At 48.0% G+C, this 25,344-nt stretch overlaps 1 protein-coding gene across 11 annotated transcripts in view; it reads left to right on the forward strand.

The window, feature by feature from the left end:
- The window catches only part of NUMA1 (nuclear mitotic apparatus protein 1), an 832,005-nt gene that overhangs the window by 249,214 nt on the left and 557,447 nt on the right, over positions 1 to 25,344 (forward strand). For all 11 annotated transcript variants that reach the window (XM_078658631.1, XM_078658637.1, XM_078658630.1 and 8 more), the window contains exons 8-9: positions 1,079 to 1,205; positions 8,092 to 8,237. In XM_078658631.1, the coding sequence (XP_078514757.1) occupies positions 1,079 to 1,205; positions 8,092 to 8,237 (273 nt within the window). The remainder of the gene's footprint in view (positions 1 to 1,078; positions 1,206 to 8,091; positions 8,238 to 25,344) is intronic.

The following is a 25,344-nucleotide window of genomic DNA, read 5'->3' on the forward strand; positions in this document are numbered from 1 at the left end:
GAGCAATATGCCCCATCAAGGTCTGTGCCATTCAGACATTGCCGTGAAGCCATATTGAGTACATGGGCTGGGAGGTTGTCATTATGAACTCCACAGCTCCATGATGGCTTTACTGAATGCTGAGTTTATCAAACTCCTCAGCATAGTAAACCCACACTAAAGCCAGTGTTGGATATATTACAAAATACACTCAGAGGGCATCTTAGAGATGCCCCTTGAAAAACAACCACCTCCCTCGTGTCCAGGTGAATGATCTGCACCAGCCTGCCACACACACATGTTTCTGACCCCCTCAGGTGGGAGTCCTTGTTCTCTCGTGAGTCAAACACAAAGGCTGCTTTGGGTGGAGGTGTTTCACACCCAACCCCAAGTAGGAGCAGCATTCAGGGCGGTGGGCCTCAAAGGCTTCCTGCCCTTTCATATGCTGGCCAGGAACTCTCCAGATAGTGGAGATGTGCCCCCCCCTTTGCCCCTTCCACTGCCGAGCCAGTGGTCACCTTAAGCCACCCTCCTGGTCAGAGCCTGCAGCCTCTTTGTGTGACCGACGACCTCCAGTGAAACGTATTGTCCGATGCTGATTTTGCACCCTGCAACCGCTGCTCTTGTGCCACTGGTGACATAGCTTTGGTGCTGCTTTGTGGCCTAAATCACCTCCCAAGTGTTAAGTTTATATATCCAACCTCATACCAGTGCCTCAGAGTAACTCTGGTGGGTGAGGAATGCTGTGCTGGATAAGTATCTTGTTTACACATACTTGAAATGACTCTTACGTTTAAGATGTTTGGGTTATATGACCGATTAAGAAATCCAAGCAAAATGAAGTGATGGGCCTCAATGCAAGCTTCTGCAATTACGATGGCTGTGGAAATATCCTGAATAGGGAGCATTAACTTTTAACCCAGTTGAGAAAAAAAAATGTTGAAAAGTAAACTGGAATTTGAACGTAGATTGAGACGGTTATGAATGTTGAAAAAAAATATAGCGTCCTGTTTTTTAAGAATCCAGTAAATGTGCTAAATGTAAATGTTTTCACATTCATGATACCTTTGTAATTAACTCAAGATTTCATCCTTTATAGCCCTATTGTCGTCCAGCAGCACCGTTGACCCTATGGATCAAGAGCTTTCTCCGGTAATTCGGAGGAGAGAGCCGGAGGTCCGGTTTATAGATTTACACAAGATTGCATCAACATCATTTGTGAAAAAGTAAGTTGAAGTGCATTTCTTTCATCATGCTTCATTTAAATAGCTTATTGTCTCACTGTGAAGATGTCTCTTCTGTATGAGTATCCTCAGACAGCATTTGCAAGTCGATGATTATGCACCTAATGTCTTCATCCGTATCCTGACTTTCCGTAAATTCCACTCAAATTTGCCAAGTGATCTGTAATCAGTAATAACTGTTTTATCCCCTCACTAGCCTTTGTGCATTCTCTACATGCCACACTTTTGTTTGTGGGTTTCAAAAAGAAGGGAGGCAAAAGGACACCATTTACCACTCAAGATGGTGGAAGGTCCAGTAACAGCTTAGTGTCTGTACAGAGTACTCGAGAGTCAAACCAAAAGGGGTTGCTGTACTGTTCCTAAGGAAGGAAGCGATAGGAAAGTTCTTGCTGGCGTGACCAAGGTGGGGAAAGGAGAGGGATACTTTAGATACTTTAGTTACTCGAGCTCGGCGGGGACGGGTAGGTCACTGCACCCGGACACAGCAGACTTCAGCCACACCCTGGGCTCAGCGCTGTAGTTCAGCCCTGCCGAACACTCATGTGGCCCCTAGGATATGATCATTAGACATAGGCATAGGAGGATCCACTAAGGTAAAATTTACAACACATATGACATGAGCATGTTGTTGTCTTCACTTTGGTCCTGAAGAATCGCGGTAAATATACCAAATGCGAGAAACATGTTGACCACATGCACCACTAGTATCTTCTAGGGTAACACAACATAATAGGTTGACACCTAGGGAACTAGCTTCACTTTTTAACCGTAGCTAGGGGACCCCCAGAATAAAATCCATTCCGGTACCCCTTGTTACATTTTAGCCACCTCACCATAGGTTTACACCGCCCTGCCCACATACCCCCACTTCACCTATAGGCAGTTGGAAAAAAGATCTCCGCCAAAGAGCCCCTCTCTGAGGTGTGCCCGTCGGGGGTTGCACCGCCTCCCCGACGAGGAGCAACCGCCGATGATGAAGCATGACACTCCTCGGGGTGTGTGAGGCAAATATATCCAACACAATGGATGCCCCAGGGTATCAATAATATCCCTCTCCTTTCCCCACCTTGGTCACGCCAGCAAGAACTTTCCTATCGCTTCCTTCCTTAGGAACAGTACAGCAACCCCTTTTGGTTTGACACTTTTGTTTGTGCCACTGAGTGAGGGCTGGAACTTGCTCTGTGGTTTCCTCATGACTGACTTAGGCTTCTTTTGTGTCCTCTTTGCATCTTCATGTTTTCATGTTCATTAATTTTGCTTCAGATGCAGTGAGCGAAGCTGTTGACTTAGGTTTTTTGTAATGAACCGCTCATCTACTTTGGGTTACTTTATGCGCTCAACTATTTACTATTGTCAACAGATCGGCAAATGAAGAAAATGGAAGTCTAGTTGGATGCAAGATATTATTCAGACAATTTTTGCAGGTGAAGATCCTGTTTCTGGTCAATGCTTGTTAGAAACGGTCTATTTTAGTCCTTTTAATTGATGATTTTTCATTCAGTCAAGTACGGAAATGAGTGCTTAACAGTTTGGCTCTCAGTATGCTCACTGAGTCAGTACCGTATTTGAAGTAATATTGTTGAATTTGATGCGAAGTTGTAGATTTGCTGTTGTAACAGTTTGGTGCTAGTCTATGCAGGCATCCAGGGTTTTGTTTTAAAAAGCCCTTGTGAGAAGCAGAGTTCAAAATGTTATTCTTGAGACTACTGTAACCAGCAAAGGCCTTTCAAAGCTGGCTTAACATGGTAACATTTCCAAAGGTTGCAACACATACAGTATTTACTTGAAGAGTCAATGAACGATTTGCAGTGAAGAGAATTCTTTGCTTCCTTTTTTGTGTGATTTAACAGGAGCTGTAAGCAGGCTAGAAATTTGACATGCCTCCTGGGTTTCCCAAGGGAGGAGAGAATCATGACAAACCACCTGGAGTTGTAAACTTGTAAGTGCGATTTAAAATCAGATGCTAAATGTCAGTCTCTCCATCACATTGCAAGAAACGTGCACTGTAGGAAACTGAATTATGTGGTGGTGTGACAATACACCCTGTAATGTCACAATCTCCGTCAGTTACAGTTAGGTTTCTTTAATAAACCCCTAAGCTCAGCTCTGGGTAGCTGTGGCACAGAGCAGTCAGGCTTAACTCATAAAAAAACAAATGTAAAGCATTTAGCAGTACCAAAACAGTCATAAGTAGAAAACCCCACACAATAAATAAAAACCTGATATCAAAGTGTATTTTGTCGTAAGTTAGATACCAAAATAACAAACTATTGAGGAAACCTGGAAATATGAATTTTTTGAAGGTACGTTAATCACTGTAGTCACTTTTAAGAAATGCAATAAACTGTAGTGAGCAGTTTAATAGTTCTTATCCCATTGGCTACTGTGGCTATTTCTCTCCACTTGGACAGGCTGCAATGAGTTGGGAGCAGGTTAAGGGGATAACTAAGGTCCAGGGCCAGCAGTCTTGGTCATCAGTGCACTGTTCTCCTCTACCACAGTCCAACAAAGAAGTGATTCTGAGGATCTGCAGTGGGACCTAAAAGTCCCATTAGGCGCCTCATCAGGGGAATGTCTCTGACATGGCCCAGATCTTGGAGGGAACTGCAAAAGATAGGCAGTGGTTCCCTTCCCCAATCAGAACTGACTAATGACAGATGCGTCACTCCTAGGATAGGGCAGCCAAGTGGGAGAGGTGGAAATCTGAGAACTGTGGTCGGGTCTGATCTCTACATCAACCTGTTGTGCCTCCGGCGATTTGATTGACATGTATGGGATACTTGTAAAGCGCACTGTTACTCTACCCGAGTGTCCTGGCGCTGAAGACCGCTGGGGAACCAGTCCTGGTTTTCCCTGTGAGATGGTCCCTTTCTGGGTATCTCCAGGGTGAAACCAGGCATCCCCGGCGTCTGTGGGGGGCCGTTGTAGAGATGAGGCAAGCTTAATGCCCAGAGTTACCGAGTGTGTTCCCTGGTTAGAGTAGGCACTGAGGCGAGAATTATCGAGTCCGTTGACCCTGGTCCAAGACCCTGCCGCGTCGGGAATTGAACCCTGGTCCCGGGCAGTTCTCTGCTTACAGGTCTGACATTGAAAGCCTTCCTTCCTTTGATAAGAAGCAGGCTGGTGCAGGTGTTCAATGGTCATGTGGTACTGCTACAAACTGGGCGGGGTGGGTGTCATGGACCCTGTGTCAAGATGCCCCGTCTCTGGACATGGCTGGATGGTCATGGCCATTCCCTGGTGGTTCAACAACTGGTGGGCTCTCTGAATGCCAGAGCGGAGAAACACAGATGAAGATGTTTAGCGGGTCACAAATGGTGTCTCCATCCAGTCTCTTTCAGCTGTGGGGAGCTGTTTAGATCTGTTCGCCACTGCAGAGAATGAGCACTGTCAGCAGTTTTGCATGCTTGTAAGGGAACAATCGTTTTGCAGCGCTCTTTACCATTTTGACTACTAGGTGCTGGTGTAATGGCTCTGAAATACTCTGAACCCTGCTAAACAGGACTCGTGCATGTGCTTTGACCCTTAAAAGGGTGTATGTTTAAATGACTGGTCCCACATTGGCATAAAGACTTGTAAGTCCCTAGTATATGGTACCGGGGATACTTATGGACTGTAGTTTGAGGTGTTTTGCTTGGACTGAAGCACTGGTAGTGCTCCCTCCTGTACAACAAGGTAAAACCATGGCTCTGTCTGTCACTGTAGAAGTGGTCAGTGTGCTTGAGGATCACCCTGGTATCCATGAGCGTCCGAAGCAGTCTCTAGCCCCAGAATTTATTCCACTTTGCAGCAGGGATGTCCCCTGCAGGTCCAGTTGCCACTGGTTAAACGGTCAACCATTTCCATCAGTCTCAGCGGTGGCTTACAGGGAAACAAATTGTTTTTTTTCTGGGAACAGGATCCACTTTGGCAACAAGTCCCACAGACTTGGGGACACCTCAGAAACGGTGGAAATCTCTCAGCTGCACTTCGGTAGCCAGTGGCGGTCAGGCGTTCCTGGGTAACTGGTCTGAGTGCAGAATTCCTTAGCCTTTGGTTGTCCAGAAGCTTAACCGGAGGCTAGCCAACTAGCACTCGGAGTCACTTAAAAAGTGGATCTCTTTTCCGCTAGTTGGCACAGCAAGCACAGTCCACTTTTCAAGTCCCTCCAGTTCAGCAAGTGAAGTTCAGTTTTTGTTGCAGCCTGTCTCTGCTCGGTACAAGTAGCAGCAGGCCAGACCGTATTATGTTGTCTTTCAAGTCGTATAGTGATCTAAGATAAGGGTTGGGTTGCCAAGAGGTTCTACTTTTATGCCAATTTCAGGTTTGTAGTTTGAAAAAATGGGTGGGGGCTCAATAACCTTAGGGGCTACTATTCCCATGGGTCAACCCTAACCACTTTACATAATTTCCTTTGGGGCTGCCGGAGATGTCTGGACCCTTTTCGGAGACATACTTCTTGTTGCACCCCTCAGGTGTTTTCAGTCCAACTCCTGGAAAACTAGTTCTGCAACAGGTTATTCCCTCTCTCGAAGAATCGTTAGTCTGTTTACCTACACAAATGAAAGGGCAGCCTACCATGTGACTTCCATTTTTTAAGTTGCACGGCAGTGCACATGCACTGTATGGAAGATCTGCTGTAATCGTTATACCGAGTGTAATAGTACCATAAACAATGCAAAATGGCAAGAGCAGCCTACACTGTCAACACGGTGACGCATGCCCAGAACTGTCCTCGTACACTTTTTTCTGTGGTAAAGAAACTAACAGGAGCAGACACGACCCCGGTCCCCCCTGCATTGGATGAAGCTCAATGTAATTCCATTGCTGAATTTTTTATTGCCAAGGTAGAACGTATCTGATTCCCTGAGCCCCTCTACTATGGTTGATGAATCATTGACAGAATCTGTACTGACTTTAGAGAATTCACAATTTTTTGCTGTGAAGCTCAGGGAATGGCAATTGTTTGACAATGCCTCCTTTTCTTCTTGTCTGAACAGCATCAGATCTGGCTCCCCACGTGATCCTTTACCTGCTAAAGTATTGAAACTATTGGATTCTAGCTCTCGTCGTGTACTGATGAAACTTCTTAACTCCTCCCTATCTGAGTCCTATGTTCCGCAGGAATGGAAACATGCGATGGTTGTTCCTCTCCTTAAGAAGGTAGGAGCGGACGTATCCAACTTGTCCAACTTTAGACCTATCTCCTTGCTGCCTCTCTTTTCCAAAGTCCTGGAAAGGCATGTTAATACACAGTTAAGTCATCTTGTTGAGAGTTCGGGGTTTTTACATTCTTCCCAGTCTGGTTTCCGAGCGCATTACTCCACCGAAACCACACTCCTAGGAGTCACCGAGAGTTTGCGGCACGGTATAGATCGCGGTGAAACATCTGCACTCATCCTTTTGGATTTGAGTGCTGCGTTCGATTCCGTGTCCCATTCCATTCCATTCTTCTTGCATCTCTTCGGTCCCTGGGAGTGGATGGTCCTGCGCTGTACTGGATTACCTCCTTCTTAAGTGGGCGTACCTTCCAGGTCTTTTCTGAAAAAGCTGCATCTGCAATTTGTCCATCGGCGTACGGCGTGCCCCAGGGGTCTATACTTAGTCCTCTATTATTCAACATCTACGTTAGACCCCTGGCCACTATTGTGGAGGACGCTGGGGTTACTCCTACTGGTAAGTAACCATTTTGTTACTATGTTCTTAACTGGTGTGGGGTAGACTCATTGCAGACTACCACTTTTGTGGACCGGTCATGCGATTCTGTTCAAGTCTTATAAATGAAGCTGCAGTGATGATTAAAATATAATTTTAACACAAGCTTTTAGCCAGAGGAATCTTCATTGAAGTAATAAGCAATTGACAATGTAGCTTACTTTGTTTAAAGGGCAGTTCAAGATACTGTGGTCCAGTTGACACGGTACGGGTAGACCAACCACCAATGTGGAGCTTGATAAGGTGGTGGTGGCTGCATGGCTCAGTTCACTCATTTCAATTGTATTTTCTTTAAACTTTTTTTTCCAGAATCCACGGTTTAGTTTGTTATATACAACTTGCTTAAAGACACTACGCCTCCTAATAGAATAACCACAATTAAGTATATTTCCTGCAGAAGGGTGTTGCTTATGCATATTTTTAAAGTTGGTCTGGGGAGATCTAACCTTTAGTGGAAAGTGCCTTTGGCTGCCACTCCAGGGTGATCTATTCAGGGTTTATAACTAAGTTTTATGTATACATGATAGACAACGAGGTTTGCATATCACTTTTGTTGTTCATCTCAGTTCTTCTGACCCCCTATCCACTGCATATGGTTGTCTACTTTCTTGCAACTGTGATTGTATTAAGGTTTTCCAGCTTAATATCCAGTTGCTAAATTTTGCAAAGGGCTTCCCATAAATCAACTGCCTGTACTCAATTTTTTCCCAGAGCCAAAGTGGTACCAGTAGCGTTTTCCAGGCATGTACTTTGCAAGGGTGTTAGGATGTTTGTGTGGGTTATACATGTGCATTTTTTAAGTATAACTCCTGCATTGCTTGCTCAACAGAAAACGTGCTATCGCAATGGTTTTTGTGCAAGTTTGTCTGCCAGATGCTGCATTTTTCCTCCACACTGTTTTCGAATGACAAACCTTACCAACACCTTGTGAATTGGAGCCCCTACGTCTGCTGTGCCATATTAACAGCACTTATCACTCAGTCGCAGACATCACACCAGGCTCCTTGTGTGTTCTGCAGGTGTGCTTACAAACGTTTGTGAATTATTGTACACGTCTGCATTAACTGATTTTAGAAATAATAAATATTCCTGCTTGTGGATGATTACCTACATTTTAGTTTTCCTATCCCACAAGATTGGGGTATCCTAATACAGTGGTCACTTTCCTTTGCAGTTCACCATCCTCACCCATAAATGAAGTCTTTCACACACCGCAGTTCAAATTGCACCGTCTAAAGAAGCAGCTGACAGATGAGCGAACCCTTAGAGATGAGCTGGAGCTTGAGTTGTCCGAGATCCGAAAGTGCCTTACCGAAAAGGGTAGGTAGAAGCTACATTCGCCATTGTTTTTATTTGTACTTCTTGCTTCATCAGTATAAAGGTATAGGCTTGCCTCCAGTTAAGGTAGGTTTGAAATGTATATGATTAACCGCATTTTAGTGCTAATTGATGAGCAGTGCTATGCCTTAAGTTAAACTGTGAAGTTCAGGTAATCAAGATTGAAATATGTATGAAAGTGGGTTTCTGTTGCAGTAGTTTGGTATCAGACATCTCCGCACATTAAACCCACACTGATGCCAGTGTGGGATTTAATGAGAAATGCACACAGAGGGCATCTTTGAGATTCCCCCTGGAAAATGACCAGCCTATGGTGGGTTCCCTGACTGGTACACACCAGCCTGCCACCACAAGACATGTTTCTGGACCCCTAGGGTGGGAGCCTTCGCTCCCTGAGCCCAGAAACAAAGCCTTTCCTAGGCCAGGAAGAGCCATCTGTGGCAGGGGAGCTTCAAAGGCCTGGCAGCCTTTCTAATGGGACCCCCAGCCTCTCCTGCTATCAGGAGCAGGCCCCCTTCCTGTCTCGCCTCCCTTTCGGCGGGAAGACAGGTGGGAAAAACTAGCCAGCCCAGAGGTGTGCCCACCTCTGCCAACTCCACCCCTTAGGTGGTGGAGGAGAGGTGAAGCCCACTCCCCAGTACTTGCCATCTTGCAGTTGGAAGGCACTCCCCAATCAGGACTAGAAATTGTGCTCACTCCCCCACGTGGGGTAAGCACACCAAGGGTGTAGTCACCCTAAGGTCAGTAGCCCTTGGCTACTGACATCAAGACCCCTAAAACGCCCCCTAATTACAGTATTTAGGGGGCAGCCATGAACCAAGGAGGCAGATTCAGAAATGACAAGAAAAGATAAGGACCGAAGAGCCGTGCAGAGCTAACAAGAGTACGACGTCCACTGACTTGGCCCCAGCCCTAAAGGCCGGTCTCCCCTCAAACCTGCTTCTGTGTAATCCTGGTGTGTCCTGCAGCCAGCAACCTCAAAAACCCCGGATGACCTGCCTGCCTTCACTTCAAAGTCTGAATCTCCCGTGAACAAACGACTTGTTCAAGCAGCAACCTCTGGAAGCAGCCAGGGACCACGAATCCAGCCCACTCGGCCCCCGCCGAACCCGGCCCGAGTTAGAATGGAAAAACACCACGAGGAGGTCACCCTGGCGATCCTTACCTGAGATCCGGTGATCCCTGACCTGCCTCCAGCCGACACCTGCAGTCTAAATCCAGAAGGCCCCCTAACCGCGACCAGGAGCTGCTAAGAAGATCCGACCCCAAAAGGCACCCCTGCACCCGAAGCCCCACGGCCTTGGGTGCCCAACGAGACTGCCTAACCAACCCTTCAGGGCGCCCAACGTCGAAACAGCACTCTGCACCTGGCCACCCCAGTGCCGCTGAGGGTGCACCTTTTGTGCTACTTTGTTTCCCCATTTGTCCTGACCTTAACCCTAGGAGCTTTGCTCACACAACCCAGCAGCCTGCTTGGTAGCAGCCACCAACCGGAGGCCCCCTATCCCCGATTGGATAACATTTGGCCTCAACACTCTGCACCTGGCTGTCTTAGTGCCGCTGTAGTTGCAACAACAGTGCGTCACTGACCCTGGGGGACCTCTGAGTCTAACCCCAGAACCTTAACAGTCGATTACTTATCTGTGAACCTTTAACCTGTTTTTCTCCATAGGATAACTGACAATTTTCTTTTAAAAAGTTTCCAAGTGTGGCGTTTTGAAATCTAAAAATATTCTTTAAAAATCGCACAAATAACTTATTTACTTGCCTGTTTACAGGAAATGTCCCAGTGCTGAATCCAGGTATCCAGCACTGAGTAAGAAAAGTAACATACTAAGTAACTTACCTGTAATTTACTGAAAAAGCCTATTCATTTCAATGTACTGTATTTGCGAAGTGCTGCATCCTACTGTATCCCCTGTAAATCAAACAAAGTACAATTTCTATTGCATTTTCAAACTGTTCTTTATCCAGTAACTTATTACTATAAAGTATTTAATGCTTACCTGTGCCAGGCTTGCTTGGTTCTAAAAATAAAATAGTATATATTTTTATACAAATACAATTGGCTTGGACTTCAGTTCTTGAGTGTGCGAATTCATTTACTGACTGTGTACATCAAATGCTTAACACTGTCCTCTGATACTGCTTCACTGCTCGACCACTCTACCACAATTAGAGAGTAAGATTCTATCTAAGTTTAACCTCTGCCTACCTCTGGGGTCACCTGGACTCTATACACACCATACCTCATTTTGGTGGTGTGTGTATATATAGAGCCAGTTTCCTACAAAATACAGTTGGGTATTTCGTCTTCTGATTTTTATTTTTGGATGTAAATCTAGTTTTAAAATCGATTGCTTCAAAGCACTAGTAAACCGTTGACAGGCTGATTGAGAGACCTGCACTAAACGTGAAGCGGGGCACAAAATATGTGCATCACATTTGACATTCTGTGCCAATAGTGCTTTAACCGTTTTTTTTTTTAATACACCGCCCGCCATCCTGAGTATTGCCTATCGGAATTTGTGGTGGTTGATATGAGCTAGAGTAGATAACTGTGTAAAACTGAAAAAGGGTAGTTTTATTCCTTTTCTGATCTATTAGTTTTAATTATTCATTAAAACTGTCCGGAGTAATATTTTAAGGCAGTAACTGTAATTTAACATGGTGGATTTACTGCATGGTAATAACACCCTACTTAAAATCTCACAAGACTACTGTGTGAATGATCGCAATATCTTTCTGTGCAATCTAAGTAATTAGATCAGAGAAAAACAGTCAATAGGTTCCCATTGAGAGAAATTAACTGTTACCAGGTAAGAACTCTGTCTTTGGGTTTGAGTTTCTGGGATAAGCACAAGGGTTCCCCCGGGGTCAAGGTTGCACTCTCGTTATACCCTCAGCGTCAGTAGGGCGGCCGAGTGCAGGGTCTTAGGCCCATGTTATCCAGTGGGGGATAGGGTGCCTCCAGTTGGTGGCTGCTTACGAACAGGCCACTGGGTTGTGGGAACAAAGCTCCTGGTGTTAAGCTCAGAGCAAAGGGGATCCGAGTTAGCACCCAAACTACACCCCAAGCGGCACTGGGGGCGACTGGGTGCAGGGTGCTGTTTTGGCGTCGGGTGCCATGTTGATTGCAATGGAGAATCTCCGGTTTCAACAAAGACTTCAGGCTCGGGGACAGATCTTCTGGAGGTGACAACCTGTAGGAGAGGCAAGGTGGGATTCCTGGGGATGCTGGGACAGTCTGTTGGACCACCCAAGGCTGTGGGGATTTGGGTGCAGGGGTGTCTTTAGGCGTTGGGTTTCTCTTACCAGCTCTGGTTGCGGTCGAGGGGGCGGGGAAATCCTCCAGATCTCTGGTCCGAATCGCCAGTGGGACCCTGTGGTGTTGGGCCACTCTAACTCCGGCTGTGGTGCGGATTTGGCCTGAGCTGGAGCTTGTGGATGAACAAATCTGGTGTTCACGGGATAGAAAGTCTTTTACTTGGCAGGCAGGGCAGGTCCTCTGAGTTCTTTAGGTTGCTGGCTGCAGGACACACCAGAGTTTCGCTTCTGCAGGTTCAAGGTGGGGAAAAGCCGGTAGGGCTGGGGCCAAGTCAGTAGGCGTCCTCTTTCTATGCTTCAGCACAGCTGTTCGGTCCTTTTCTTCTTGGTCGTTGCTTGTCTTAGGAGGCAAGGTTCAGGGGTGCCCCATAATACTAGATTTAGGGGCGTTCCAGGTAAGTAAAAGGTTGGGACCAAGGGGTCCCTTTCTTGGAGTGTGTACACCCCCTACTATGCCACCCTCCAGTGGGAGGGGGCATATGCCTCATTCTGGTTGGCTGGGTCACCTCATCTGCAAGATGGCAGGATCTGAGTTTTGCTTCACCTCGCCTCCCCACCTGAGGGGTAGGGTTGGCAAAGGTGGGCACACCTCCCTTCCTCACTTGGTTTTTTCCGCCGGTTCTCCTGCCCAAAGTGGGGGTCAGAACTAGTGGGAACCAGTTGCCGGAAACAGCAAAAGGCCTGGGGAAGCGCCCAAAGGCAGCAAGCTTCCCATTCATGGACCCATCCCATCCTGGGGGAGGAGGCTTTGCACAGTGTCCCAGGATGGGCATTGTTTCAGGCACCTGAGAGCAGCAGGCTCTCGACCCAGGGGTCCAGAAACATATCAAGTGGCGGCAACTGGGGAGCAGCCACTCAGCTTGGACACTAGTGTTAGATCGTTTGTCAGGGGGCATCTCTAAGATGCCCTCCGTGTGCATTTTTTATTAAGTCCCACACTGGCATCAGTATGGGTTTAATGTGCGAAGACGTTTGATGCCAAGCTTCTCAGTTTTCAGTAAAGCCATTATGGTACTGTGGCGTTCGTAATGACAAACTCCCAGCACCATATACACTTAATGACATTACTGCACTTACAATGTTTAAGAATTGGCTTTAGACGCTGTAGGGGTACAGGGCTCATTCACCTGTACCCTCACCACTGGTACAGTGCACCCACTTAGAGGGGTGGCTGATCAATGCCAGGGTAGTGGGTTGTAGGCATGGCACACAGGGATGTGTGCCATAACTCCTTTCACTTTGTTCTGCCCCAAAACACGCAGCCTAAAGGTACATGGCCTCTAAGGGTGTCACAATAAGTGCTGCAGCCCTTAAAGGTTTTTCCTGGTCACAGTTCCCTTGTTACCTGTAGTACCATTTACCTGTGGCTAGAGTGTCAATTGTGTTAGGTCTTCATTGCAGTTTTAGGGAAAGAACATAGGCTCTGGGTAACTGATTAGTAGGAGCCCAGGGCACACACTGTCAAAGTAAATCAGCAGTTCAGAAAAAGTGGGGGCAACCATGCAGAAAGAGAGTGCTTTCTCACACTTGACACTACCGACTTGCTGTGCATGACAATGTCATCATCAATGGCTGTTTGACACCACGCCTAGTAGAGAACGTATGGCTTTTCTGGGGATGTCCAGGGTTCCCTTATGGGCATGCCGTTTGATGGCACACGTCTCTACGCAGACCAGGCAGACATGATCCTGGAGCGCTTTAAGGACTTGCATGCTACAGCCAAGTCCTTTGGCCTCTCGGTGACCACCTGTTCTCAATCTGCTTTTCATGCTTTTCACCATTTTCGTGGCCACGCAATGGTCTTTCAGCCGTGCCAGCCATTTCTCAGCCACAAGGCTGCGCAAGTTCAGCAACCTCGGCGTGGCTCACTTCGACCCTATGGGTGAGGCGGCCAGATTTGGAGTCGGTCCACTTCCCCTGCAGCCTCTAAACCTTCCTAGTCCGGCCCTTCAAGATCATGAGCGGCCGGTTGGTTGGTAGGATCAGCCATCACCTCCACCAATGGCAAAACATCACTTCGGACAAGCAAGTTCTTCAGTTAGTACGAAAGGGCTACTCCCTCCCCGCTGAGACTATTGCTCACTCCATGACTCTGACTTATGACTGGCTGACGAACGACCACCTGAATTTGCTTCTGGAGGAAGTCAGGACTCTTGGCCATTGGAGCCAAAGCGAGTGTTCCGGTGCCGGAAATAGGCTGTGGTTGCTATTCCCGCTACTTTCTGGTCCCGAAAAAAGACAAGGGCCTTTGTCGTATTCTAGATCTGTGAGCCCTCCACTAGTTCCTCAGAAAGAAAGGTTCAAACTGCTCACTCTGCCTCAGGCCTTACCAGCGCCCCTCGGCTGTTCACCAAGTTGATTGTGGTGAATCGCAGGTTATCTGCGCAGATCAGGGGTCCCAGTCTTTCCCCCTATCTCGACGACTGGCTGTTGAAGACAATCTCAAACCAGACTGTCCTCTCCCACCTCCAGACTAAGGCAAATCTCCTTTCGCTGGTGTTTACTATCAACGTGCTGAAGTCTCACTTGACTGCCTCACAGATGTTCCTCTTCATCGGACCTGTTCTGGACACAGTTCAGTTCGGGCCTACCCTCCCGAGTGGCGAGTCCAGGATTTTCTGATAGATACATCTGCCGTGTGGATTCCTCACCATGTGAATATCCCCTTGCGTCGGCAACATTCGGAATTTTGTAGCTTCGCGCCGGCGTGGATCCGGACGTCACAGAGGCACGGCACCGCTCGCGACTCCGCTGACGTCACCGACGCCTATAATAGGCCCACGCCGGCGTGATGACATCAGTTCCCTTTTTTCCGCGTCGTCGACGCTAACGGTTTTCTGGGATCGTACTGTAGCTTCACAGTAACTTTGTTACTATTATTCTATTACTGTGTCTATCTTTAATTTCTTCGAGATGTCATGAATGCTGTGTCTGGTGCCTGAGTTCCGACCATGACGTCGAAGATTGCCCTTGCTGCAAGAAGATGACCCCGAAGGCTTTACGAGAGAGGGAGACGAAACTCCTCGTGGCAAAACTAAAGAATAAGAGAGTTAAGTCTTCGAAGTCTCGATCTCGGCGTTCGAGGTCTCGTTCGAGGTCATGCTCGGAGTCGTCTTCGGCTCATGCTTCGAAATCTTCGAAGAAGAACCACAAGAAGAGAAGCCATGAGTCACGTCATCACTCAGAAAAGGACTCTAGTTCAAGACCAAAGTCCCAGGTCAAACTTCTGAGTAAGGAAGTGGAAGTTTCGGAATCGGAAGATCATAACTCTGTTGGTGAGGCTTCCCATCCGAATTCGCCCGAGTCTCAGAAGCAGGTCCATTCTCCAGTTCTATCCAATCCTTCTGGTCCGGAGGATGAAGGTGAGGAGCGGGGCGCTGGTGAAGTCGAGGTTCCGGTACCTGCGGGTTCGTCGACCCCGGTTCCTGGACTCGATGAAGAGGTCGACGTCGTTTCGACTCCGCCTCCTCAGGAACAACCAAGAGGTCCATATCCGGATTTTCCGACTCCAGGTAAGGCTCCATCTCAGTTCCTGAACGCCATGTTTGGAGTTTATTCTAGGGCAATGTTCCCGTCTGGTGCACCTGTTGGTCCCACGGGTCCTATGGCTTTTAACTTGGGTGTTCCCCAAGCTTATGCCCCTGCGCCCTTCATGCCTTTTATGCCGGCTATACCACCGCATTGGCATTTTCCGACACCACCGGTGTCGTCGACGCCGACTCCGTCGACGCCGGTTCCATCGACGCCGATACCTACGACTCCGAAGCAGGATTCTGCTCGACCTCGTATAAAACAACCTCATCCGACTTCGGGTTCGACGCCGGCACCGACCCCGTCGGAGTCTATTCTTAATCCATTGGCTTCTATTGTGAAGGAAAGATCTCGGAGAGAAGCTCAGAGACTTGAAGAAAGATATCAATATTCAGATACTGAAGAAGGGGAGTTACAGGATTCTGAAGATCCTTTTGAGGACTTGGGTGAAGCCAGTGGGCTTGAACTGTCTCCTGAGTGGGACTTGACTAAAGTGTCAAATGTACCGTCGAAAGATGTGGTGCCTTATCACACTGTTATTAAAAAAGCAGCGAGTTTATTGAACATTACTCTGCCCACTGCTGATTATAAGCCAAATATTTTAACTGAGGTTCTTCATTCACCCTCATCTGTTATTGAACCTATGTTACCCTTCAATGATGCCTTATCTGAAGTCTGGAAGTCTTATCTGAAGTCTGGAAGAAGCCTTTGTCTGCTCCTGCAATTTCTAGGACAGTAGCGAGGAGGTACAGAGTTGCTCCAGGTGACCCTGAATTCTTGTCAACTCACCCCCTGCCTGAGAGTTTAGTTGTACAGGCTGCCTGTTCGAAAAGGTCTGCTGGGGCTTTTCCGCAGGTTCCTGGGGATAAGGAATCCAGGAAGCAGGATCAAACCGCTAAGAAAGTCTTCTCCTCAGCCAGTATGGCGCTTAAGTCAACTAACGCAACTTGTCTGATGGGGAGGTATATTCATGCATTGATGGATTCTGTCAAGCAGTTGGTTCCGAAAATCCCTGAGGAAGAGAGGAAAGATTTTCAGGAGGTGATATCGGACACTCAAGCAGCTGCGAGATAAGTGATTCAGAGTGGTCTGGACACTGCTGATTCGGTGGCGAGGGTCATGGGCTCTTCCGTTGCCACTAGGAGGGCTGCCTGGCTTAAATCATCGGAGTTCTCTGCAGACGTTCAGTCTGTTTTGATGGACTTGCCTTTTGATGGCTCAGGATTGTTTGGTAAGAAGGCTGATGCTGCCTTGGAACGTTTTAAGGACAGTAGAGCCACTGCAAAATCTTTGGGTCTCCAGTCCAGAGGTACTACTGGAAGACGCTTCAGAGGATTTGGCAGATCTTCCTTTCGTTCTTACAGACCATCTCAGCAGCAGCCACAACAGCAGCAGAATACGCTGTACAAGTCGTACAGGGGCAGGCAAAGATCCCGCCCTAGAGGGCGTCAAGCTTCCTCTTCCTCTTCCTCCTCCCCTTCCCAACCCCCTGCCAACGCAGCAAAGCAGCCCTAGATCCGCCATTCCGGATCATGTGGGCCCAGTGGGGGGTCGGCTTACACATTTTCTACAAGATTGGGAATTAATAACATCGGATCTTTGGGTTCTCAATCTTGTAGAGAATGGGTATGCACTTCCTTTCCAGGAATTCCCTCCCAATTACCCTCCTTGCCAGGGTTATTGTTCGGAGGACCACCTGCTTCTCCTGCAGGAAGAAGTCCTGGCTTTGTTCCGAAAAGGTGCGATAGAGGTGGTTCCAGAGCAGGAAAGGGGTCAGGGGTGCTACTCCCGGTATTTCCTGATCCCCAAGAAAGATGGCAGGCTTCGGCCAATCCTGGACCTCAGAATTTTGAACCTTTACCTGAAACAGGAAAAGTTCAAGATGCTCACTCTTGCGCAGTTTCTTCAAGCGCTGCTAGAAGAAGACTGGATGGTGTCGATCGACTTGCAGGATGCGTATTTTCATATTCCCATCTTGAAGTTGCACAGAAAGTATCTCCGTTTTACGGTTGGGTCACAACACTACCAGTTTGTGGTCCTTCCGTTTGGTCTTACTACTGCACCTCGAGTTTTCACCAAGGTGATGGCAGTGGTGGCAGCTCATCTCAGGAGAATGGGGATACATGTGTTTCCGTATCTAGACGACTGGCTGATCAAGGCGGAGTCGCCGGAGAAGGTGCTCCATCATCTGCAAGAGACAACTCGGTTGTTGCACAGGTTGGGCTTTTCGATAAATGTACCCAAGTCTCACCTGGTGCCCTCACAGCGCAACCTGTTCATAGGTGCGGTACTGGATACTACTGTGTGTTGAGCATTCCCTCCTCCTCAAAGGATTCGCGACATACAGGAAATGATACCTTTGTTCTGCAATGGAGCGGTCGTTCCAGTTCTGAAGGTTCTTCGCCTGCTCGGTCTGATGGCTTCTTGTATTCTGTTGGTCAACATGCACGCTGGCACATGAGGGCACTCCAGTGGTGCCTCCGCAGGCAGTGGTATCAGCACAACGGAGATCTCAGGGAGTCAGTGAAGATCTCCAGAGAAACTGCAGTGGATCTGTCTTGGTGGAGCGTGGAAGGCAATCTGTCTCAAGGGAAGCCTTTCCAGATTCCTCCATCGGTTGCCACAGTGATATCGGATGCGTCCACTCTCGGGTGGGGTGCTCATCTGGGGGACCTGGAGGTCAAGGGTCTTTGGTCTCCAGAGGAAAGGTTGCTTCACATCAACCTTTTAGAATTGCGGGCGATACGTCTGGCGCTCAAGGCCTTCCTCCCTTCCCTTCACGGTCAGTCGGTTCAGGTCCTGACGGACAACACAACCGCGATGTGGTACATCAACAAGCACGGAGGAGTAGGGTCGCAGAGTCTCTGCAGAGAGGCTCTGCGTCTCTGGTACTGGGTTCAGGACCATCGGATTTGTCTGATGGCAAATCATCTCCCCGGAGTTCAGAACGTTCGTGCAGACAGTCTGTCGGCAGTTCTCTGCCGATCACGAGTGGAGGCTCCATCCGGGGGTAGTTCACAACATCTTTCAGATGTGGGGGACTCCTCGGGTGGACCTGTTCGCCACTCGCGAGAATGCTCACTGCCTGTCATTCTGCAGTCTCCAGTATCCGATGCAAGGAGCCTTAGGGGACGCGTTTCAGTTGAGTTGGAGCTCGCAACTCCTTTACGCGTTTCCTCCCATACCATTGATTCCTCGGGTTCTGAGGAAAATTCGCCAAGACCGGGCCCAAGTCATATTGATCGCCCCGGATTGGCCAAGAAGGGTGTGGTATTCAGACCTTCTCCACCTCTCCTCTCGCCCGCCGCTCCGTCTCCCTCACAGGGCAGATCTCCTCTCTCAGATGGAGGGGCAGGTTCTACACCCCCACCTCCAGACCTTACACCTTCATGCCTGGAGATTGAACGGGGCAACCTGATTTCTTTTTCTCTCCCTCACGATGTGGTGGATGTCATTTTGTCAGCCAGGCGTGACTCCACTAAGTCCATCTATTATAGTTGGTCTAAATTTGTTACTTGGTGCAGGGAGAAGTCTATAGACCCTTTGAGGGCCCATTTATCTGATGTTCTCCAGTTTGCCCTTTCTCTGGCACAGCAAGGGCTTGCTGTGGCCACAGTGAAGGGTTATCTTTCTGCGCTGTCGGCTTTTATCTGTTTGCCTGACCAGCCTTCTCTTTTTAAATCTCCTATAGTTTTAAGGTTTTTGAAGGGCCTCACGAATAAGTTCCCTCCTACCCCTTTTATTGTGCCTCAGTGGGATTTAAATCTTGTTTTGGCATTTTTAATGGGTGCTCCTTTTGAGCCTCTTCACAAATGTCCTATGAGGCTTCTGACTTTCAAAACGGTTTTCCTCGTTGCAATAACCTCGGCAAGGAGGGTAAGTGAGCTTCAAGCTCTTAGTCACAAGCCCCCTTTCTTGTCCATTCATGCTGATCGAATGGTTCTTAGGACCAGGGCTGCTTTTCCAGAGGGTATAAGGGCTCATTCTACGAGAGCTGAATCATCAACCTCAGCGTTGGCTAGAGGTGTGCCTGTTGAGGATATTTGTAGAGCGGCAACTTGGTCTTCCCTCCACACTTTCGCGAAGCATTACTGCTTGGATTCCGAGGTGAGGAGGGAAGGTCATTTTGCACGCTCTGTCCTTCAGGATTTCCTGGTCTAGAAGAGTGGACACCCTCCTCCGGGAGTGGGGACTGCTGTGGGACTCTATTCACAAGGTGAGGAATCCACACGGCAGATGTATCTATCAGAAGAACAAGTTACTTACCTTCGGTAACGCTTTTTCTGGTAGATACTATATCTGCCTGTGGATTCCTCACTGACCCACCCGCCTCCCCGTTGTCCACTCTTCTATGCCAGAGTTTCTATAATGTATTTTATTGTCAAGGAGTTGTTTATTTCAAATGTTTTATTGCATTTGCTTCACACTGTGTGTTACCTTGATTTCTATACTGCGTATACTGTGTATATGTCTGTCATCGGTCCGTCCGTGTGCCTCGAAGGCACGGAAAAAAGGGCGGAACTGATGTCATCACGCCGGCGTGGGCCTATTATAGGCGTCGGTGACGTCAGCGGAGTCGCGAGCGGTGCTGTGCCTCTGTGACGTCCGGATCCACGTCGGCGCGAAGCTACAAAAAGAATTTCCGAATGTTGCTGACGCAAGGGGATATTCACAAAGTGAGGAATCCACAGGCAGATATAGTATCTACCAGAAAAAGCGTTACCGAAGGGAAGTAACTTGTTCTTTAGGCTATGCTACTGATGTTTCAGCCTCTATCCTGGATTTCTAGGAGACTGACTGAGGCTGATGTGCATCATGGCCTCCTCCATCCTGCTAGTGACACATGGGAGATGGCATATGTGAGCTCTGCAGTGAGACCTAAAGGGCCAGGGGGCGCGTCTGGGAAATCATTCTGACATGGCCTAGATCTCAGAGGGAACTGCTCACGATCTGCAGTGATGGCTGACCAACCTTGATTTGGTCGGAGGCAGACTCCTCTCCAACCGGATCACACAGTGACAGATGCATTACTTATGGGTTGGCCTTTCAGAGGAGGTGACGATCATAGGACTCTGGTCTCAGGTAGAATCTGGACTCCACATCAACTTGCTGGAACTCGGAGTGATTCCCTTGACCTTGAAAGCTTTTCTTCCTTCCAGCAAAGGAAAGCGGTTTCAGGTGTTAACGGACAACCCCAGCGCCATATGGTATTTATTTATTTATTTATTTATTTATTATAAAGTTTTGTATAGCGCGAACAAGACCCGTAGGTATCAGAGCGCTTAACATGAGGTAGTAAAAGGAAACACGGTTACATATGTATACGTCGTTAGCAAGCAATCGCAGTGAGGTAGATGACATATAAATTCGTAACACATGTGACGTTAGCAAAAGTAAGTAAGCTATGATTAAATAAAATACAAGACATGTATATATAACAAATATGAGGTAGCACGGTATAGGTTCATGTATGAGGTAGCACTGTATAGATTCATGAAAGATATTGTTCTTCTGTTCAATCCAATCTCCATTCCTGTTGGCTTTGGGTTGTTCCCATATCCTAGGATACATATTCCATTATAGTATTGTCTGAGCCTCCTATTTTGATAGCGTACATGATCTGTACTAAGGCAGTATTATAGCAGATCCAAGATCAGTGATCTTCATTAAGTAATGTATCTATTCATCAGCAGGCTCTTCACTTCCCGTTTGAATGTTACCAGATTCTGGATCTTCCTGATGTTTGGAGGGAGTGAGTTCCATATTCTGGGGGCCGCTCCTGAGAACGCTCTGTCATAAGTTTTTTTCTTTCGGAAGAATGCTGGTCGTAGTAGCAGCTCCCCAGCACTCCTAGATGTTCGGTTGCCACCAGACAACTGAATTTTCTTTGTAAGATATCTTGGGGTGTTGTCGTGTAATGCTTTATGTGTGATACATGCTAACTTCATTTGGATTCTTGCTTCATATGGTAGCCAGTTTAATGCTTTCAGGTGTGGGGATATATGGTCATATTTCCTAGTTCCGGTGATAAGTCTTGCTGCAGCGTTAAGGCAGGCTTTCAATGGTCCTGTGGACATTTTTGGTAATCCAGCCAAGGTGGTGCACCCATATTCAATCCTCGAGATAACTAAGGATTGGATTGCCAATTTGAGGTCTGACTCTGTGATGAAAGGTTTCAATTTTCTTAGGTAGTTCAAGTGAAATCGGGCACTTTTCGCCATTGAGTTAATGTGGGCATTCATGTCTAGATTCTCATCTAAGATGATTCCTAGTGATTTGGCTGAGTTGACAAGGGTAGGGGTACAGTTTAGCGCAGTCGCGACTTTCATCCATTCCATTATTTCTATATTCCTCTTTGGTGGAGAGATTAATAGGAACTCTGTTTTATGTGCATTCAGCTTCAGGTGGTTTGCCATTAACCATTGAAGTGTCATTTTTAGTGTCTCATTCATTAATTCCAATTCTTTTATGGATCTTTTATGGTACTGCAACAAACTGGGCACAGTGGGGTTGTGGACCCTTTGTCAGGATGCCCTCTGTCACTGGACATGGCTGGAACAGTAAGGCTGGTGGTTGAGGACCTGGCAGGTTCCCTGAAAACTAGGGCGGACTAACTCAGCCGTCCAAGTCTAGCGGATCACGAATGGCGTCTCTATCCGGAGTTGGTGCATGGTCTTTCAGAATTGGAGAGATCCTTCGGTAGATCCATTTGCCTCCACCTCGAATGCGCAATGTCAGCTAGTTTGCGTGCTGGAGTTTCCAAGGCAGCACTCTGCGACAATTGGTCTTGAGTGGTGCTCAGGCTCCTGTGTGCCTTTCCAACAAATCCACTCCTGTCCAGAGTGCTCAAGAAGATCAGGAGTGACTGGGCCCAATTCATTCTTGTGGCTTCAGACTGATTAAGGAGAGTCTGGAATCCCCAGCCTATATCCTCTGATCAGGCTGCTTCTTCGAAAGGACCTTCTGTTGCAGCAGCATGGGAGTGTCCTCCACCGTATCCGTTCAACTCTACGCCTTGTGCGGAGATTGACCGGAGCCAGTTGACAGCATTCGATCTTCCTCCTGAAATCTGATGTGGTTATGGCAGCCAGGCTTCCCTCTACCAAGACTGTGTACGCCTGCCAGTGGCAGATATTTTTAAAATATTGTTCCGAACGGTTTATTGATCCTCTTTCTGCTAACCTCGCAAGTCCTTCTCTTCATTTCGACTCTTGCCAAGCAGGGCTCTTCTCTTGACACTCTCAAAGGGTACCTTTCAGCCTCGTCTGCCTTCACAAGGCACAGACCCAACCCTCTCCATTTAAATCCCCAATTGGAAATAGATTTCCTAAGACCTTGTACACATGTTCCCACCTGCCCCATTCATCATGCCTCACTGGGACCTTAATTTGGTTCTCACCTTTGATTTGCATCTGTTCGAACCTCTCAAGAACTTCCCCTCCGGTTGCTTTTCCACCCGAACTGCCTTTTTAGTGACTGTAACTTCCACCAGGAGGGCAAGTGAATTGCAGGCTGTCATACAAGGCTTCTTATGTGACCAGCTTGCCTGATAAATTGGTGCTTCGCGCTAGGGTCTCTTTCTTACTGAAAGTGTTAACACCGTTCCTTGTGGGGCAATCCGTCACCTTGCCCACTTTGTTTGGTCCTCCGCACCGCTCTGAAGAGGAAGAGTAACTCCATCTGGACTCCAAAATTGTTGTTAGTTTACCTTGACAGCACTAAGTAGTTCTGGGTGGACAGCCAAATCTTAAAAATCAAAGAAAGCTTGTGCGGGGCAGAAGGGGACTACCTCACAATGGGTCGTCGTCTTGAGCATCAAAACTTGCTACGCTCTGGCCACAAAACCACCTCCTGAAGCCTTAAGAGCTATGGTAGTGGCCACAGCGTTGCAACGTGGTGTTCCAGTCCTTGACATTTTTCAGGCAGGAATATGGGCATAACTGCACATGTTCACTAAGCACTGCTGCCTGGACAGTCAACTCCGCTGGGATGGTCTTTTTGGCCGCTCTGTCCTGCAGGACTTCCTGGTCTAAACTTGTCCTTTGTCCCTCCTCCTGGGATGGTCTTGCTTGAGTATCTACTCGAAGGCAAGAAATCTGTGTGAGTGCCATCTTTCTTGAATTGGTATGCCCTCACTTTTTTCTGAACTGCCGATGTGCTTTAACTGAGTTTGCCCTGGGCTCCTGCCAACCAGTTACCCAAGGCCTGTGTTCCTTCCCTAAAACTGTGTTGAAACTAAAACCCAATTGGCATCTCTGGCCACCAGTAAATGGTACACAGAGAAGACCCTGAGGGCTGCAGCACTTATTGTGCCACCCTTGTACCCTGACACCCACACACTGCCTTTGCAGGCTGAGTGTCTAAGTACAGAACTAAACAAAGAGTTGACATGGCACACATCCCTGTGTACCATGCCCACAGAACCCACTTTCCTGTCATACTTCAGTCACCCCTCTAGCTGGGCGCCTTATGCCAGAGGTGTGGGCACAGGTGCATGAGCCATGTGCCCATACAGTATCCAGGGCCGTTCCTGGGCACTGTAAGTGCAGTGATGCCATTAAGAGTATATGGTGCTGGGAGGTTGTCATTACGAACTCCACAGCACCATAATGGCTACACTGAATATTGACAAGTTTGGTCTCGAACTTCTCAGCACATTAAACCTGCACTGATGCCAGTGTGAGATTTAATGTAAATCGCACCAGAGGGCATCTTGGAGATGCCCCCATAAAACCTAACCTACAATCCACGTCTGGGCTGAGTGGCTGCAGAGGCTGCCACACAGCAGACATGTTGCTGGACCCCTGGATGGAGAGCCCATTGCTCTCCTGGGCCTGCAACAATGCACATCCTGGGCGAGGTGCTAGGTCTTCTCCCCCAGGATGGGCAGGGGGAAGCTTCAAAGGCATGCCGCCTCTGTGAGCTTCTCCAGACCATTTGCTGTACTCAGCAACTGGCCCCCACCAGTTCTAACCCCCTCTCTGGTGGGAAGACTGGCAGGAAACCCTACATCTGAAAGAAACCGGTTAGTATTAGATTCCTTACCTTAGAATATCCCCAGGCGTCAGACTGGATCCAGACATTTTTGCGTAGCAGTACCCATGCGCGTCGGTAGGCGTCGTCTGCGGCTCCGCGTCCGTCGTCGGCGTCGTTGGCGCCGGGATGACGTCGCCGGAGTACTTAGACGCCGCCCTCGCGCGCTGACGTCAGTTCTTCTTTTTTCCGCGCCAGCAAGCGCCGATCCTGAAAAAGTGGTACCCTTAGTCAATTTTTGACTAAACTTTTTCGATCATTTTTGATCCTTTTCGAAGTCTACACGACTCAGACGGTGCCGGTAGGGATGCCCGGGTTTAAACCCTGCGAAGACTGTGACCGACTGTCGGTTACCAACTACCATCGCCGGTGCCTTTACTGTCTGGGCTTCGAACACGACGGCGAGACCTGTCCCGACTGCCGAGCTCTGACGTCCAAAGCTAGGCGGGAGCGATCCCGCAAGCGGCTCGAGCTCTGGCAGTCGGCCCCCGCGCCGCACGAGGTCCCGGTCCGGACGGAGGTCGAGGGACCGGTCGTGGGGTCGGAGCCAACATAGCTCCGGGAGTCATCATCGGTGTGAGAAGTTGGCCTGGTATATGATGCTCACTAGTTCTAGTGATCACCTTGTACCATGCCAAGCAACCCTTATGGTGCAGGTTGTAAAGTCAACCTTATAGACAAGCTATCCTAGGGGTAGGATGGACTAAGCAGTCTTAGGCTAAACTCTGTAAAGGCATGTGAAGCAAGCTGTTTTACCATACACAATCCCTTGAATACCAAATGAAAGGACACCACACAGATATATATTGAAAATATATATAGATTTATTTCTACAAATAACCCTGATACTCTTTATGAGCACAGAATCAAATGCGTTAAAACAAAACACAGTTTAAATATACAAAAGTTGCACAATTATGGATGAGCCCTAGGGGCCACCTAAACCATATACTAAAATAGTGGTATAAGAACCACTATGGGGAAAGTGAAGAGGCCTAGTGCCTGGGAAATCGCTGGAGCTGTTCGGGACTAGCAGTGAAGAAGTCTGGGAAAGGCCCGCGGGACTCTGGTGCAGTGCGTAAAGTGCACGCTTTACAAATGCAATGTCAATGGTGCGTAAAAGTTACAAAGTTAGTTATTAAGGAACCTTCCGAGTGACCTAGAAGGATGAAACTTTAAACACAGATACTAGAGGTAT

This window comes from Lissotriton helveticus, chromosome 8, assembly GCF_964261635.1.
Source record: "Lissotriton helveticus chromosome 8, aLisHel1.1, whole genome shotgun sequence".
NCBI lineage: Eukaryota > Metazoa > Chordata > Amphibia > Caudata > Salamandridae > Lissotriton > Lissotriton helveticus.